The sequence below is a fragment of the Rattus rattus genome, chromosome 1 (assembly GCF_011064425.1).
Source record: "Rattus rattus isolate New Zealand chromosome 1, Rrattus_CSIRO_v1, whole genome shotgun sequence".
In the NCBI taxonomy this organism is placed as follows: Eukaryota; Metazoa; Chordata; class Mammalia; order Rodentia; family Muridae; genus Rattus; species Rattus rattus.
In genome coordinates, this window is record NC_046154.1 from 200,034,750 (window position 1) to 200,051,354 (window position 16,605).

The following is a 16,605-nucleotide window of genomic DNA, read 5'->3' on the forward strand; positions in this document are numbered from 1 at the left end:
GGCAGGAGGACTGCTATGAGTTCATGCCAGGCTGGGCTACTATGTGAAAACGTGTCTGAACAAGCTAATAAATAAGTCAATTAGTAAATAAGAAAATAAATCAACTAATCGAAGGCTAGAGTAATACCTCCCATGGCAAAGCACTGCTGTGCAGAGAGGACCTGGGTTCCACCCCAGCATCTACCTTAAACTCACAATGGTTCCTTGGGATGGCCTGCCAGCCAACCTAATAGTGAACCCCAGGTCCTAGAGACAAACCTGGTCTCAGAAAACAACAAGGACAGTAACACTTGAGGGTGACCCCTGACCTGCACAAGCACACATGCACATCCTTGCTGGCAGCTTCTCACTTGCGTGTGCAAACACGTGTGCACACACACATACAGGCACACACACATAGGCACGCACACACACAGACACAGACACACAGAGGCACACACAGAGGCACACACAGAAGAAACACGGCAGAGAAATGTGGCTCTGTAGAAGCTGAACTTGGAAATTATCTTCTTGTGACCCATAGTGTGAAGGACAGCCACAGTCAGTGCCATGTTCACTTAGCCCTTCCCAACCACCCACAGAATCAGCTCTGACGTCCCCTTGGCTAAGAGTTTTTAAGAACACAAGTCAGACCCAACTGAAACAAATACAGGGTGCACTCAAGTGAAGGAGCAGGGACCATGGCCTTACCCGTTTGAGATGAATTGTTTTCAGAGTCACAGCACACTCGGAAAGCGCCTGTAGGAAAGCAAGATCCAATTTTAATACGGACAGTTCATTACCAAAAACCAGCCTCTGTCTATCCCTCCCTCCCGCCTTAAAGCAACTGCAAGGAAACTACGGACAGCCGAGTGTGTGCAGGGTGTGAACAGTGGCAAAATAACAAGGCACACAGAAAAAAAGCAGAGACAAACTCAGTGGTTAGGAGCACTGGCTGCTCTTCCAGAGGACCAGGGTTTGACTCCCAGGACCCACATGGTGACTCCAGTCCCGGGAATGTGACTCCTTTTCTGTCCTCAGAGGGCACCAGGCTTGCAGATGGCACACAATCATACATGGAAGGGAATGCCCACAGACATAAAACTGAAAATGGAATACAAATTACACTCCTAATGTAGTGTATTGACTATTGAGAGGTGGGACTTTGTTCCCACACAGCGCTCTGAGATCTGGGACCCGGCACACAGGAAGAAGACTGCCTTTGAGTGCCCTCAATGGAGTGGCAGGAGCAGGGTGTGATGGTGAGCACACACAACTGGAGGTCTGCAGGCAAGAGGACTGCCTACAGTCTGAGGGCACCCAGCGTGCACAGTGAGATCCTGGCCAGCTATGTCCATAGAGCAAAACCCAGTGCCAAAACCCAGTGAGGAGAAACAAAAACTGAAGGAAGAGGGAGGACGAGGAGAGTGAGAAAGACAGAAAAATGGGAGAGAAAGAAAGGAGAGGGGCAAGGAGGAGAGAAGGGTAAGGCACCTGCCAGACAGGTAACATCCTCAGTCCCATCCCGAGAATACAAAAGTAACTTGATGAAAGACACTAATTATACATAGAAACAAACCAGGAAACAAAGCTACCTTGTCCTGAGAGAAGCATCTATGAGGTCTACAGGCAGTAAACAAAGACTCAGGTGCTCACCAATACTGTCTGTGCGTCTGCCAGGTCAAAGGTCTGCTTTAAAGGGGCCAGGAAACATGCCGGGACGATGTGCTTATACACAAAGTCAGCAAAGCCTGCTGGTCCGTCTTTACCTCCTGTCAAGAGAATCCCAAGTTTCATCTTGCTTAAAAAGAAAGTCAACCAGTCCATGTCAGGGAAAACCAACTCCCAGCTCCTGCTTCTATTTAGATCAGAAATGGGTCAGGAAATGAAGGGTTGGTTAAAGCAACTATCGGGCTGGAGGTACTGCCTACTGCAAGACCATTGACTAGAGTCCACAAAGCCTTGGGCTCTTGTCCTGGCACTGGGGCGTGGGGTGGGGGTGAGGGTCGGGTGGAGAGAATGTCCTCACCCCAGAGCTCCACCAGCTTTGAGAGGATGATAAAACATGTTTTCTGTGCGGTCGGATCCGGATACTCAACAGCTCCTTGGATGACAGTAACCAGCACCCGTTCCACATTTTCTGCACCTGACGAGAGAAAAAAACGACACTTTAGTTTCAGAAGCAAAACACAACATGAAGCACTCATTTCAAAATATTTAGTTAAGTCAAAGCACACCTATAATCTTACAAAATCCGTCCCTTGCTTCATTAACTGAGCACTTAATTTCTACACAATGAAAACAGCTTGCTCCTCTGAATGTGTTTTAAGACCTTGCTGTGCAGACTAGGCTAGTCTCAGAATCACAGATGTCTGGCTGCCTTTGCCTCCTAAACACGGGAATTAAAGGCATTATCCTCCAAACTAGGAGAATGGCCCCGATTGGCTCATATATTTGAATGCTTGGTCCCCAGTGGGTGGACCCAGTGTTTGGGAAGGATTAGGAAGCATGGCCTCGCTGAGGAGGCGTGGCCTGGCCAGAGAGGCAGGGCCTCACCGGAGGAGGTGGTTGGGCTTTGGAGCATCAGAAGCCCACAGGGTTAACAGAGCAGAGAGTGCAGCTAACTGAAAACCTGCCTGGCTCTCTGCTCCCTGCCTAGTGCCTATACTCAGGCACTGTGCCTTCCTGCTGCCATGTACCCTGCTGTGACAGTCCTGGGCTTGCCCTCTGACACTGTAAGTTGTCTTGGTCATGGTGTCTCATCAGAGCAATAGAAAACACTCAAGACACTCACCGTGCCCAGTTTAACTCTTCCTTCTTTCCCAGGTTACTGGGATCACAAGCCTGCACCACTGTGGCTGGCCGGTGCTGTTACGAATTTAAAGATGGTGAACTGGCCAACAAGACCCCACTGTCAGGCCAATCCTTGTACGACTATGCTAGTTACTGCAGTTAGAGAATATAGGAAAAGACACACTGATCATAAGCTAATCTTAAAGGCTGGACATGCACCACTTCCACTCGCTGTTGCTCAGTGCACACTGACGGGGATGTAATGTGTGGTGAAGGCGTGAGCCCTACCTTGATTTGCAATCACTTCACTCATCCCACTGCCAGTGACCGTCTGCAGGAAAGCGAAGTAACTCCTCCTCAGCATCTGCTTCTCCAACGCCGCTGACTGGTCGTTGTCTTCTGCAGGCCGCAGCAGCACTTCAAAGATGGCATGAAGCAGGGGCATGAACATCTGCTGTAGGAACGGAGACACCTGCATCTGGAGAGAGGAACAACTGTTACCACACCGCAGAGGTGAGGGAGAAGTGTAATGTGACGCTTTCAGTAGAAAATGCCACACTAGCTTATCAAACACACACACACTAGAAAAGACTCAAAGATAAGACTCAGCAACTATGAGATCTTCTGGAAGGATCTTCAGTTCCCAGAACCCACATGCCTCTCTGGCTTCTCCAGGCACTGCACACACATGTGCACAGGCATGTGTTCAGACAACACGCCACGCAGTAAAAGCAACCTTAACAAGTGCAGCTGTGCCTTATAATTCTGGCTGTTTCAGTAGCAGATGCACACACTGTTCAAGCTCGGGGACCTGAGTCTAGTCCCCAGAGCCCACATAAGGATGGAAGGAGACCCGAGGTCCACAGAGCTCAACGCTGACTCCATGCCTTGGCAGGCACACACACGAGCTACAAGTGATCACAATCAAAGTTGGCCATGGGATACTTTCAAATTTAAATTTCTAAGAGAAAAAATCCTAAGAAGTGAATTTTGTACAATTAAACTAATGTCTGACTTCCATTATCCTATCTGGGCCCCTTCTTCCTCACCTATAAGGCTGAATTCTTACCACTTGAGGTATATTTTCAGGAATACAGAGCAACATCAAAAACCATTCAGGGCCGATTTGAACTTAAAGCATTATGTATTGGCCAGCTGTTCTCCCGGGACAGCTCATACTCGTTCTACGTTCCTGTCTCTAAAACTGCCTCTGACGTACTGGATTACTTTTAGACTCTTATTCCAGAATCCAATCATACACCATGTGTTTACAGGTGGGAATCAGTGCTGGACTTACTTGCTTCTCGGTAGGTTTCTCTTGCTACCATTTTATTTTGCTGCTCTTGTAAAGGACCTAGGTTCTGTTTCCAGCTCCCACAGGGAGGCTTCCAGCTCCATGTTCTGTATCTCCAGTTCCCAGTGATCTGACACCCTGACATCTCCAGGTACCAGGCACGCATATGGTGCACACGCATATGCACAGGCAAAACACCCATACACATAAAAATCATCTTCTTACAATCTAAAAATCTACCTAGTCAGGGCTGGAGAGATGGTGCAGAGGTTAAGAGCACCAACTGCTCTTCCAGAGGTCCTGAGTTCAAGTCCCAGCAGCTACATGGTGGCTCACAGTCATCTGTAATGGGTTATTCTGAAGTATCTGAAGATAGCTACAGTGCTCACGTACATAAAATAAAATCTTTTAAAAAAAAAATCCACCTGGTCTTTTCTGTGACAGACAGCATTTTATTGGGATGTTAAAAACGTCCCAATGATCCATGTAACCAAGTAACTCCTCATTCAGGAAGTAAAGGACGGGCTGAGGGGTGGCTCCACCTGTAAAGAGCTCTCAGAGATTGAGCCCCGACCCTGTAATGACAGGTGGGTACGGTGGGGTGCACCCAACACTACAGCATCAGGAAGATGGAGGACGATTGCCGAGGCTTACTGGCCAGCCAGTCTTAGCCCCATTAGTAAGCTTTAAGTTCAGTGACAGACCATATATCAAAAAATAAATGTGGAAGGTGACGGAGGCCACTGTGTGGCCGGCATGTGTATGAGTAAGCACCCCCCCACCCTGACTCCCAAACCCTGCCAGCCAACACACAGTAAAAGGGGACAAAACCTCAAAGCTCTCTAGGACATGCACGCGTGCAATCTCACGTCTGCAGAGTACAGTTAATTAAGTCCTGTGGCCTATTTGGCACCCTGTGGTACATACGGTACCTTGAACTTGGCGGTGATCTGGTTGATGAGTGGAATGAACTCCTGGAGGTCTTTTGCTTCGCAGTCTTTGAGCATGTGCTCTGAGGCAGAGGGGATGAACGGAAGAACCTCTTCCTCTAGGCAGATGATCATTCGATGAAGGAAGGTTCGAACCCCACTTCGGAGAACGTCCTTTTGTAAAGGGCAGCTGAGCGCGGGCAAGAACGTCTGTAAACAGTCCAGGTAGACTTGGGAGCAGCCACACTGCTTCACAGTCTGCTTGTTGCTGAAGGCCTTGCTGGTCCGACTACATGAACAAAAACCAGGCAACCGAGTTTTAGTGTTTTAAAGAGTAACACAGGGCTGGAGAGATGGCTCAGAGGTTAAGGCCATTGACTGCTCTTCCAGAGGTCCTGAGTTCAATTCCCAGCAACCACATGGTGGCTCACAATCATCTGTAATGGAATCTGATGCCCTCTTCTGGTGTGTCTGAGGACAGCTACAGTGGAATTAAAAAAAAAAAAAAAATAAAACTTTAAAAAAAAAAAAAAAAAAAAAAAAGAACACAAAAAAGTTCATAGTAAAAAAAAAAAAAAAGAAGCCTAACAGATGGGAAAGTGGCAACACCAGGAGACCAGTGACTTCCTATGTCAGAATCATGTCCACCTTAGGTAGCCATTCTGTGAAAATGACTGCTCCAGATAGCAGTACAGAACAAGACACTAAGTGAGTTAAGCAGATCAGATGCAGTGAAGCATACACTGAGTCTATCCAGATGCTTTTTAAAATCCCATCTAGTCTGCAAGAAAAAAATGTATGTACTGTGACTGAGCCACACGGCAATCTGTGTGTGCTACTCAGAAATCTAAAAAACAACCTAATCACACTCACAGCCAAGTTACTCATCACCGAGCTGGGCCTGGCTCTTCTGCTGAACTTTATAGTGTGGAACAGTCTCCCAGGATAACTTATTAGCAATCAGTCAATTTCCATACTGTTAATAAAAAATGCAGGGAGAGAGGTGAACGGCAGCTTGGCTCTTTGAGACACACTGAACGCCACAGGGTGTCAGGATGCCTCTTGAAGGTGTCAACAGTAAAGCAGGGGTACTGTCCGACACTGGGCACAGACACTTTGGCTAGCCTGAAACACAAGACTGACTTACACAGGGGAGTCAGAATCCAGAGTACTAAGATCCAGACAGTCTTCATGACGAACATGCAGCTAGCCAAGGCTCTGTCCTCTTTGCTGGCTGCATGTTTAACTTACTGGAGAGACAAAGGGTTATACGACCCTCCGAGTAACTGATACAGCTTTGAAAACAGTTGAGTGTGTCCACATGAGAAAGACCCACTGAAGAGGTTCTGCCTACTCGGATCACAGCTTCTTTCACCTATAGAGACACACAGCTTTACCCACGTGGATGCACACCTTTACCCACGGGGATGCACACCTTTACCCACTGGGATGCACACCGTTACCTATGCAGACGCACAGCTTTGCAGTTTAGTGGCACTTGTCTCACCTGGCGAATCCAACCGCGTGGTTGAGACTATCTGCAAGAGATACTTGTCTCTCTTCATCCTGGGCCATCATCAGCTTTTCCAACAGAACCTTAAACCTCTCCATCAGTGGCGTCAAGAGGTCCTTCATTAAGGCCTGCTTATGTTCTGCGGGGTATTCGCTGTTAACAATCAGCGCCCCGGCTGTTTCGTAAATGAAGAGCTGGTCGTCGCTACTCAGCAAGGACTGGTACCCATTCTCCTACAAGGAAATTTTGTCTGAACTGAATATTTATGTTTTAGTCCCTCTCAGTTAACCTAAGCATGAGAGACAAAACATACAATCTACCACACTGGCTCTTCTATCAAACACTCATGGAGAAACGAAATTTCCGCCACAATCCCAGACTGAAGGGGAAATTTAAAACGGAAGCAGAGGTTCAAGCCTCATGGTGGCTGGGCTAAGGTAAGGGCATTATTCCCTGGTACCCTGTGTCCTCATGCTTGAGGCTCTGGGATAAACCCTAGCCCTGTCCACGAGCAAGCAAGCATATCAACTAAACTTCAGTCACGACCAACTCTGCAGAAGACCCTACGGTAACTGTCACTGTCTGATACAGCAGATTCTCTGGATGCCAAAGTTGCAAGAGTCAGCAACTGCTGAGAGAAGCTGGCATGAAGTGCGCACCAAGAGTGATAAATTCCATTAAGTGAATGTTACTATCTTGCTTTCAACTCAACAGTGTAGGGGCTGGAGAGGTGACTCAGCACTTAAAGAGAACTGGCTGCTCTTGCAGGAGACTGGGCTTCGACTCCCAGCACCCATGAGGCAAGCAAGCACACCACTGTCTGTAACCGCAGTCCTGGGATGTCGAAGCCCTCCCCATGCCCCTGGAGATACCACACACATGTGGTGCACAGATAAGGCAGGTAAAACATGCATGCATACATCAAAAAACACATGTAAATCAAAATGTACTTATAAACCATCTCAACCTAAATTCTTTTAAGACACTGGAAAGATTAACATTTTACACTAAATCTAAGACGAAAACTTCAAACTAAGTAGCACTGAGGATGACAACTACCATCCCAACATGAGAGTAATTTAAGGTGGAATCTCTAAGTCACTGAGAAATCAGAACACAGCCTGCACTGCCAACATCCTTCCATTAGTACTGTGCTTATCACTTGGGATCCGGGTGAACAGATCCAGTGAACTCTAAGCACACCACCCCTCCCACTATGAGAAACAAAGCTGGCATCCGAAGTCTCGGTGATACCTGGGGAGATACTTACGGGTGGAGAAAGGGCTAATAAATCCTGTATTCTATTCAATATATCCTCAATGTAAGGATTCATTTGTTTACTGGATAAAATCAAAAGGGAGACAAAAAGTAAGTTAGATGCTGACAAGATCAAATTCCCATTCAAACACAAGGGAACCAAAGCTTACTTCTACGCTGGCCACTCTGATTGCTAACATTAACTTACGAGCCATTTAAAAGTCTGTGTGGTCTGCAGATGCGTTGCCAGGGCAATGGACCTGACTGTGAGCCTAGTAAGTGCCAAGCGCTAAGTTACTTACAAAGAACACTACATAGAACAGACCGTGTTAAAGCAACTTTCAAGCTGAGCATCACCATGCAAACCCGTAATCCCGGTGCTTGGAGGGAGACAGAGGGCAGAGCAATCTCGAATTTGTCATTTCCAGGACCAAGAAAACCAATGAAAAACTGCACCATGGCCTAGGAGGATGGCTCAGTAAACGCCTGACTGCAAACTCGCTGGCCCGAGTCTGTCACCCTCCTCCCATGGTAGGAAGGCCGTCTCCTCTTCTTCACATGTCTGCCGTGGCATACATGTACTCATCACCCCACAGACATCAAAACCACCATCTACCCACCCTCAGGGGCCCCCGTGCATACACACACAGCACTAAAAGCTGATACTTACTTGAGAGACTTGACAAATCTAGAAAACAGGTAGGCGGTTCTGCTCCGGACTTTAGCACTGGAATGCCACAGACCTCTGTGATCTAAGAAAGCCATCTAAGGAAGAGACACTCATTAGCTCTGCTCTCATTCAAGGACTCCAGTGTCATACTGCCTTTTATATTTTAGACAAGGCTTCTCTGGGTGGGCCTGATTGTCATGAAACTCACTCTGTAGACCAGGCTGGCCTCCAGCTAACAGAGACCTGCCTGCCTCTGGCTCCCGAGTACTGAGATTAAAAGTGTGCCCCACAGCCAACTAGCATTGTTCTGCATTTCTGCTCACATCAAATTGTACCTCCTAGGCAGGGGCTAGAAATGCAGAAGTAATGTTATATTACACACAGGCCCTAAGGACTGGTTTTAGACAAAACTATGTCTCAGACTTAGATAGCCTTTTAACTCTGAGAAAAGTTACAGACAACAAAGACAGAACACAATCTGGACATTCAATCCAGAGTACAGTGCACACTTACTAGTGCACACTTACTAGTACACACTTACTAGTACACAGGGGATGTGCTGAGGTTCAACTGTGAAAAACTTCTCATAGCGAACGACAGTTTCAAAGAACTCCAGGGTCACGGATGTGTGCTGGTAGGAACTGACGCCTGATGTTACCAACTAGAGAGGAAACGGAGAAACTATTCTTGTTTACTGCAGCATCCAAAACAGACCAAGCTCTAACCACTAAGAAACTCTCAGCACAGCACAAAGGGAAAACTGTTTCCGGTACAGGATCCTCAGTATACCTACCGTCCGCATCATGTCCTGCAAAGCACTCGCTTTTGACACGTCACCTGAGAAGTGAGCGCCATGGGACACTGGGAGAGCTTCCGCCAGCATGTACAGCAACCTCACTGCTACTTCAACCTCCATGAAGCGCGTGGTCTGCCAGTTCCTACCAAGGCACAATATTGTATGTCTGTGAGACCTCAGCGCGAATGTTCTGTAGGACTCTTGATACACAGGACAGTAACCCACCACAAAATCCTCTCAATGGCACTTCCACACACTCCTGTAACCAACCCTAATGACACTCAGGGTTACCAACACCGTGGGAGGAGACGAGACAGTACGAGTATGAGGGTAAAAGTGGTTGAAATACATTAAGTGCATGTTGGGATGCAAATATCACAATGAAACCCATTATTACGGATGGTTAACATGCTAATAAAAACCACTTTTAAAAGTCTTGAACAATTAAAAATCATGCCATTCATTTGTTAATTTTGCCAAGCAATGTAACTTAAACCACAGAGGTAGAGACAGGAAGTATTTCAGAAGCAAAGCCGACTGTCTGCAGACACGTGAGGACAGTGGACGTTACAGGACAGAGAAGAGCTTACTCAAGCAGGAGGACTTACTGCAGCGTGGCGCTGAAGACTCGGCGAACAGAAGCCAGCACCAGCTCTGGCGACACCTGCGCAAGTCTGTCCAACAGTAACTTCAGCTGTTTTCTGTATTCTACAAACATGGCTTCATCTTCACCCTGTGACGGAAGTTCAAAGCATCACGATGACTCAGCCATTAGAAGCACTCGGGGTGGGAGCAGGGCACCACAACCTGTCCTCGGCCTCCACAGCAACACCCTGGCCCACACTCACAACTGCACACACAATAATGATATATACATCATTTACACCTCAATACACATACACCTATATATTCAACTTTAAGATCTTAAAATTACGTAAGTGATCAGTTACCTCATACCCTTTATCTTCTAATCATAATAATAATGATAATGATAATAATAATAATAATAATGATAAATCACAATGCTCAGCAGCACGTCCCTTCTGCTCGTTAACCAGTGATCCCATTAAGGCCTGGGTCATAAGGCCTACGGAGGAGGGCAGGGTGAGTGTAAACAGCTGGTATGGGTGCACATTCGGTTCGAGACTTGCCTGTGGTCTCCGATCGCCCTCCAGCCTCCCCAAGTGCTGACAGCATCAGGACTGGAGCTACCATATCTCTCACTGTCACTATGACCCTTTAATATTCATTCCAAATACAGTATTTTAGCACAGAGTTAACCAACATGTGCCCCGGTTTCCAGAAAGCAGTGGACAGCCCCTAACACAAGCGGGAGGCTGATGCTCACATCGCTGGACAAGACTTGAAGCTGAGCACGTCCAGGCAGGGAAGCCCCATTCTCGCCTCCCTAGTGGAGGTGAGCTGCGAAGTGAGAGCCATGGGACACCTGGTGACTTGAGGCCTGTTGACTGGGCCTCGACCCAGCATGCTGGTTAGCTGGTTAAATGTAAACCGAGATAAGGTCATCGATGATAAGTTGACCATCAACTCCATGCTGCTTTTCTTTCATTGCTATGGACATAATCTAGGACCTGAGTGTAATAAACAAAGGTCCCTCCGCTGAATGCATCCCAGACCCCATCCCAGACCCTCAGTTGATTTTTTATAGGATTCTTTTTTGTTTTGAGAAAAGCTCTCACCATACAGCCCAGTACGTAGCCCAGACTGGCTTCACATTTTCCTAAGGCTGCCAACTGCTGGGATTTCAGGCATGTGCCCCATTACCAGCTTAGAAAATGTGTGTGTGTGATTGTGTGTGCGCGTGCACGCATATGTATGCTTGCTCATTCATGCACACGCTTCGGCCACTGTCCTCAGGAGCTACCCACCTTTTGTGTGTGTAAAGCACGTCCTCTCACTAAGAGCTGGACTCGGTGTCTAGTCCAGGCAGTGTACTCCAGGGGTCCACCCTCTTGCCTTCCCTGCTCTGGGACTACAAGCAAGTACCACCAAATGCAGCCTTCTACAGTCATCCAACTCTGACCTCAGTGTTTACACAGCAAGCACTTTACCTGATGCCCTCCTACCCCTCAGAGAGCAGAGGACTCAGGTCTCCGTAAGTGCTGGCCCAAATTAACAGCGATATAAATAACTACATTAGTATAAACAAGGCTGATTAAAACACACTATTGTTTTAAAGGGCTCTGAAACTAAAATATAAAATACTAATTTGCTGCAAACAAACAATAAAATTAAAACCGGTTTTTCTTTGGTGCAAAACTCCTCACCTCATTTTCAAAGTTATATTCTTCATCATAGGTCAATTTTTTCATAACGGCCAACATGATTGCCTAAAATTAGAAATAAAATAACATGTGTTAATTGTTCTTTTTAACCTGGAGGTTGCTCTTACATTTCAAGGTAGGTTTCAGGTAACAAACTGAGCATCAGCTTTAGGTGAGCATGTCTCACCTACTGTAAGAGCTCAGGGAATCTCACGGAAGCAGAGGGGGAAGTGTGAGGTGGGGTGGAGTCCACCTTGGAGGGAGATTACTTGAGACTCAGGAAACAAACAACTCACAAACAGTCCCTAAAACTCACCAACTTCACTAAGCCCCTCCCTCCCCAGGACCATTCACCCACAAAGACTGCAGGGAAAAGACTCTCCAACAGTGGTGCAGAGCACTCCATGACTGGCTCTTCAATGAAGCAGCTCCCACTGAACAGTAGTCCCTCACCAACAGCCAGGTAAGGAACCCTGACTGACCAGGGTTTAAAAGAAGCCACTTACCTCTACATTAGCTTTTTGCTGATCCGAGAGCACTGAAAGCTTAAAATAAAAAGTAAACAATAACTTTTATTAGGTTTTCTGATGCTATATATCAAAGTATTCTTCTAAAACATACACAATGGAGCTTCTGGTACAATTAGGGGACAGGACATTTTTCCAGCATGCACAAGTTTCTGGTCCAATATGAAAAGAAAATACATATATTTCTGCTGAGTAGTTTGACAGCAAACCTATAGTTAACAGCTTCCTAAATTTAGATGTAGTAATTTTGTCTAATAAATAATATGTAGGCAATAACATAGATAACTTGATTAAGCTTTTATGAAATATTTAGAAATAATAACACTGTAACCAGTGGAGGACATTTTTGTTGTTTTGCGACGGTCTCACTATTTAGTCATGATGAGCCTGACTCTCATGCTATAGACCAGACTGTCCTTGAACTCAGAGATCTAAAGGCATGCACAACCATGCTCAGCTTTCTAAAACAAAGCAAATCAAACTTAGAAATCTAAGACACAACACTGTGGTAAGATCAGTTTCTCTAATGCTAAAATCCCTTGAACTCTGCATGTAAACAGTTATTGTTCTAAGAATTAGCAAACCCTGGGGTGGAGAGGTAGCTCAGTGGCAGGGAATGCCGAGCACAGTCCAGGTTCTGGGTTCAGAAGCTAACCAGCCAGCCCACAGGGGGCGATGGCACAAGCGGAATGCCGATTTCTGAGTACTTGTGAACTGCACAGCAATGAACCACCATGGATTGCAGTGGGAAGGGGAAGGTGGTGCGTGAGACCCTGCCCCTTCCTGGGGGAGCTGTTACAGTTGCTAAGGAACAGAAATATTTTCTTCAATGAAGCAGCCTCTGGTAAGTGGCTCATGGTCCTGTATACAACCCCTCGCCTACACTCCTATAACAACTGTAAATTCACTAAACCCCCAAAGGATATCAAAGTAGGACTTAGAAGGAGAAGAGGTGTAGTGTGTAACTATAAAACAACCCAGGCTATGTTCGGCTACGTGCCAGCAGCAGTGGACTCCCCTCCCCAACTAGGAGCAGCAAGCTCAGCTAGCTGAACTGCTCAAATCTTCCCAGGCCATCACCCCACTGGCTCTACTCCCCTAGGCCAGTAAAACGAAAACTCCAGAGGCTAGTAATTTATCAGCCAGACTTGTAACAGTCAATCTTCAACCCACAAATGCCCACACAAAGAACTCAAAACTCAATGGTTATAGACACAAGCTGCACACCTGGATTGGACAGATGTGCCCTGCATTATTCAGTCGTCCATCTCAGGACTCCCCAGTTACTTATGGCTCCCAGGACCATGTGGTTTTGACTCATCATCCTCTTTTATAGATAGGCTCCATCTTGTCTCGTTGTCTCTGTCTGTCTGTCTTTCTTTTTTTTTTTTTCTGGATCTGGGGACCGAACCCAGGGCCTTGCGCCCACTGAGCCAAATCCCCAACCCCTCTGTCTGTCTTTCTGTCTCTCTCTGTTCCCTCTCTAAAACTTTCAGCTCCGCCTTCTGTTCCACTGCCCAATCACAGCTCTAGCCTTATCTGACTAATTAAGATTTCACCTGACCTCACCTGTGTACAGATGATCCACAACACAAAGGTACCAGTAGGATAGAAGGGGACAAGAATGGGTAAGGGGGTGAGGGATAGGATTGAAATGTACTATATACATGTATAAAATGCATAAAAAACAAGTATAACTAATACATAGGAACAAAAATATAATAAAATAGGAATGGCCTCTCACTCAATGTCATAATGGAAGTAACTGCTCTTTACAACACTACAGGCTACAGTACGTAAACCTTCACTACATTTCATGCTGTTACTGGAAAATAACTGTCAGAGGGAGTAATTTAACACCTTTCCACTGTGTTCAGGGACAAATACAGGTTTAAAACAATGGAAACAAAACAAAAAATAACCCGACTGTACTTATGATTTGGGAATGTGTGCCTTTTGAGGCAGGGGCTCGCTCAAGCTAATCTTGCACTGGCTGCAGAGCACTCAATGGCCCAGTCCCCTTCCAGTGCTGGGCTTCTGGCATGGCTCGCCATGTCCAGTCCAAAGCTCACCTTTTGTTTAAATTTAACTTTTAAAATAATATTTAAAAAAACTACAAAATAGGGTTGGGGATTTAGCTCAGTGGTAGAGCGCTTACCTAGCAAGAGCAAGGCCCTGGGTTTGGTCCTCAGCTCCGAAAAAACAAACAACAACAACAACAAAAAACTACAAAATAAGTGCCCTGCATTATTCAGTCGTCCATCTAAGAAATCCCCAGTTATTTATGGCTCCCAGGACCATGTGGTTTTGGCTCATCTCCCTCTCTTATAGATAGGCTCCATCTTGTCTTGTCTGTCTAATCTGTCTACCTACCTACCTACCTGCCTACCTACCTACCTACCTGCCTACCTATTTATCTACCAATCTATGTGTGTGTGTCTTTTCTTTTGGCTTTCTTATATTTTCATTATCTTACAGACGACACTGCCTTACCTGTTTCAGGATATGGAGATAATCGTAACAAAACCCAATGATGTTGGAGGAAATGTCATCGTCCTCATGAACTAGCAGCTGTAACATAAGTGGCACTTTGGTCTCAATAGCTTCCAGTGCCTCTTGAGCATTCTTGACAGCCCCATTCTTAATTAATTTAGTCCAGCTAACTATTAACGACTGTCCCATTCCATTTACCAGCTTAGAAAATCTGGCCACAAAGTCCAAATCTTCTTCCTATAAGCAAGAAGCAAAGACTTGGATTACAACCGCCTGCCTCAGGAAGGAGGAGGAGCTCTGACCTTTAACCAATTACTGGGTTCAATCCAAAAAACAAATTGTGTAATCTGTGACTGACACGCTGGGTGTTAGTGTGAGCGGGCACACGTCAACGGTCAGCTTCCTCCCTCTACCACCCTCCCTCTACCACGGGTCTCAGGGATGGAACTCAGGACCAAGGGCATTCCCCTGGTCCCCAGGACTCAACATTAAGACAACAGCTACCAATTTTGTCACTGTGATAGAAAAATTATCAAAATTTGAATTTTTCTGCAACCATTATCATCCAATAGTACTCTAAAAGCAACTGTTTGTTTTTTTAACTAAAACAAACAAGAACAACAACGGGGTTGGGGATTTAGCTCAGTGGTAGAGTGCTTGCCTAGCAAGCGCAGAGGCCCTGGGTTCAGTCCCCAGCTCCAAAAAAAAAAAAAACAAAAACAAAACAACAACAACAACAACAACAACCCCTAAATGTTTGGTGGTTTTGCCGGCATGTACATCTATGAACATGTGTGCCTGGTGCTTAGAGAAGCCAGAAGAGGGCACTAGGTCTCCAGGAACTGCAGTTATAGAGTCTGGAAGACAGCCAGTGTTCTTAACCACTCAACTATTTCTCTGTTAGCAACCGTTATTTTAATGATGATAAACCTGTGAATATTACTAATCTTGTAAAAATAAAAAAGGGGTGGTGGAGAAGAGAGCTTAAGTAAAAGAAGTTTTAGAACCTTTTTTCCTAACTGTTCAATTTACTAAGTAAGCACAGTCTATGACATCAGTGCTGCTACACTGTATGTGTAATGACTTACAACAGTCTTTTCTGAAACTGTTTCACTTCGGCCTTAACTTCTCTACAAAGACACACCCTAACGCTGCTACATAGTGGCTGTCCGGCTTCACAGGAAGCTGCTACATAGTGGCGGGCTTCACAAAGTCCCTGCCTGTGTTACAGGCAGGCCTGACTTATTTCTTTAGTTAGCCTTCAACCATTCTCCCATAGACAGGGGCTCTACCTTTGTGATTTGGTATTTTCTTTTCTTAAAGAACCCCAGATCCTAAGTAAGACAGGAGAATGTAATAAAGCTATCTCTGGTCCACGAAGAAGGAACCAACTAACACCGTACTACTGACATTATCACCAATAAAAAGATGTCTCAGGATCAAGCAAGGCCACTACCAAGCCTGACAACCTGAGTTCCACCCTGGGACCCGCCTGGTGGAAGGAGAGAACTGACGCCAGGAAGTTGTTCTCTGACCTCCCCATGGGCACTCACTCTCATACATGCACACACACAGACATGCATATATAAAAAACTTGGGAAATGTCTGAGGAACCCTTTCCTCAGCGCTGCAAACTTGCAAAATGCACACGCCATCCTGACTGTCAAGTGTCAGAATGGTGTGACCAAGTGTGCAAGGAACATGCCACCAATTCTAGCTGTGACTCTCAGAGAACCACGGTCACTGTCAGTTCAAGGACATTTCCCAAAGCTCGGAGGGGGAAAAGCATCTAACAGCTTTCAAAGCTTACGGTTAAGACATCTACTGACCTGATCAATGCTGAAAAACCCCGCAGTCTGCAATACTTGACACAAGGATTCTACTAGTTTCATCTTGTCCACAGGGTCCATCCCTTTATTTACAATTTCAAACAAACAGTCACATGCTTCTTCTCGTAGAACTTCTACTGACATATGACCTAGCAGCATATTTATAAACCTGGGGACGGGGGAACAAAGATTTTAACATTTTCAGTACAGGAGTTTTAGATACTAACTCTGCAAGTTTAC

At 45.9% G+C, this 16,605-nt stretch overlaps 1 protein-coding gene across 1 annotated transcript in view; it reads right to left on the reverse strand.

Moving 5' to 3' along the window:
• The window catches only part of Xpot (exportin for tRNA), a 39,962-nt gene that overhangs the window by 10,913 nt on the left and 12,444 nt on the right, over positions 1-16,605 (reverse strand). The window contains exons 8-22 of the mRNA XM_032913152.1: positions 16,366-16,534; positions 14,537-14,773; positions 12,023-12,061; positions 11,520-11,582; positions 9,840-9,964; positions 9,229-9,373; positions 8,977-9,096; positions 8,436-8,530; positions 7,779-7,848; positions 6,503-6,741; positions 4,999-5,284; positions 3,061-3,250; positions 2,009-2,125; positions 1,636-1,751; positions 691-738 (exon numbers count right to left, since the gene is read on the reverse strand). Of these exons, the coding sequence (XP_032769043.1) occupies positions 691-738; positions 1,636-1,751; positions 2,009-2,125; positions 3,061-3,250; positions 4,999-5,284; positions 6,503-6,741; positions 7,779-7,848; positions 8,436-8,530; positions 8,977-9,096; positions 9,229-9,373; positions 9,840-9,964; positions 11,520-11,582; positions 12,023-12,061; positions 14,537-14,773; positions 16,366-16,534 (2,059 nt within the window). The remainder of the gene's footprint in view (positions 1-690; positions 739-1,635; positions 1,752-2,008; positions 2,126-3,060; positions 3,251-4,998; positions 5,285-6,502; positions 6,742-7,778; positions 7,849-8,435; positions 8,531-8,976; positions 9,097-9,228; positions 9,374-9,839; positions 9,965-11,519; positions 11,583-12,022; positions 12,062-14,536; positions 14,774-16,365; positions 16,535-16,605) is intronic.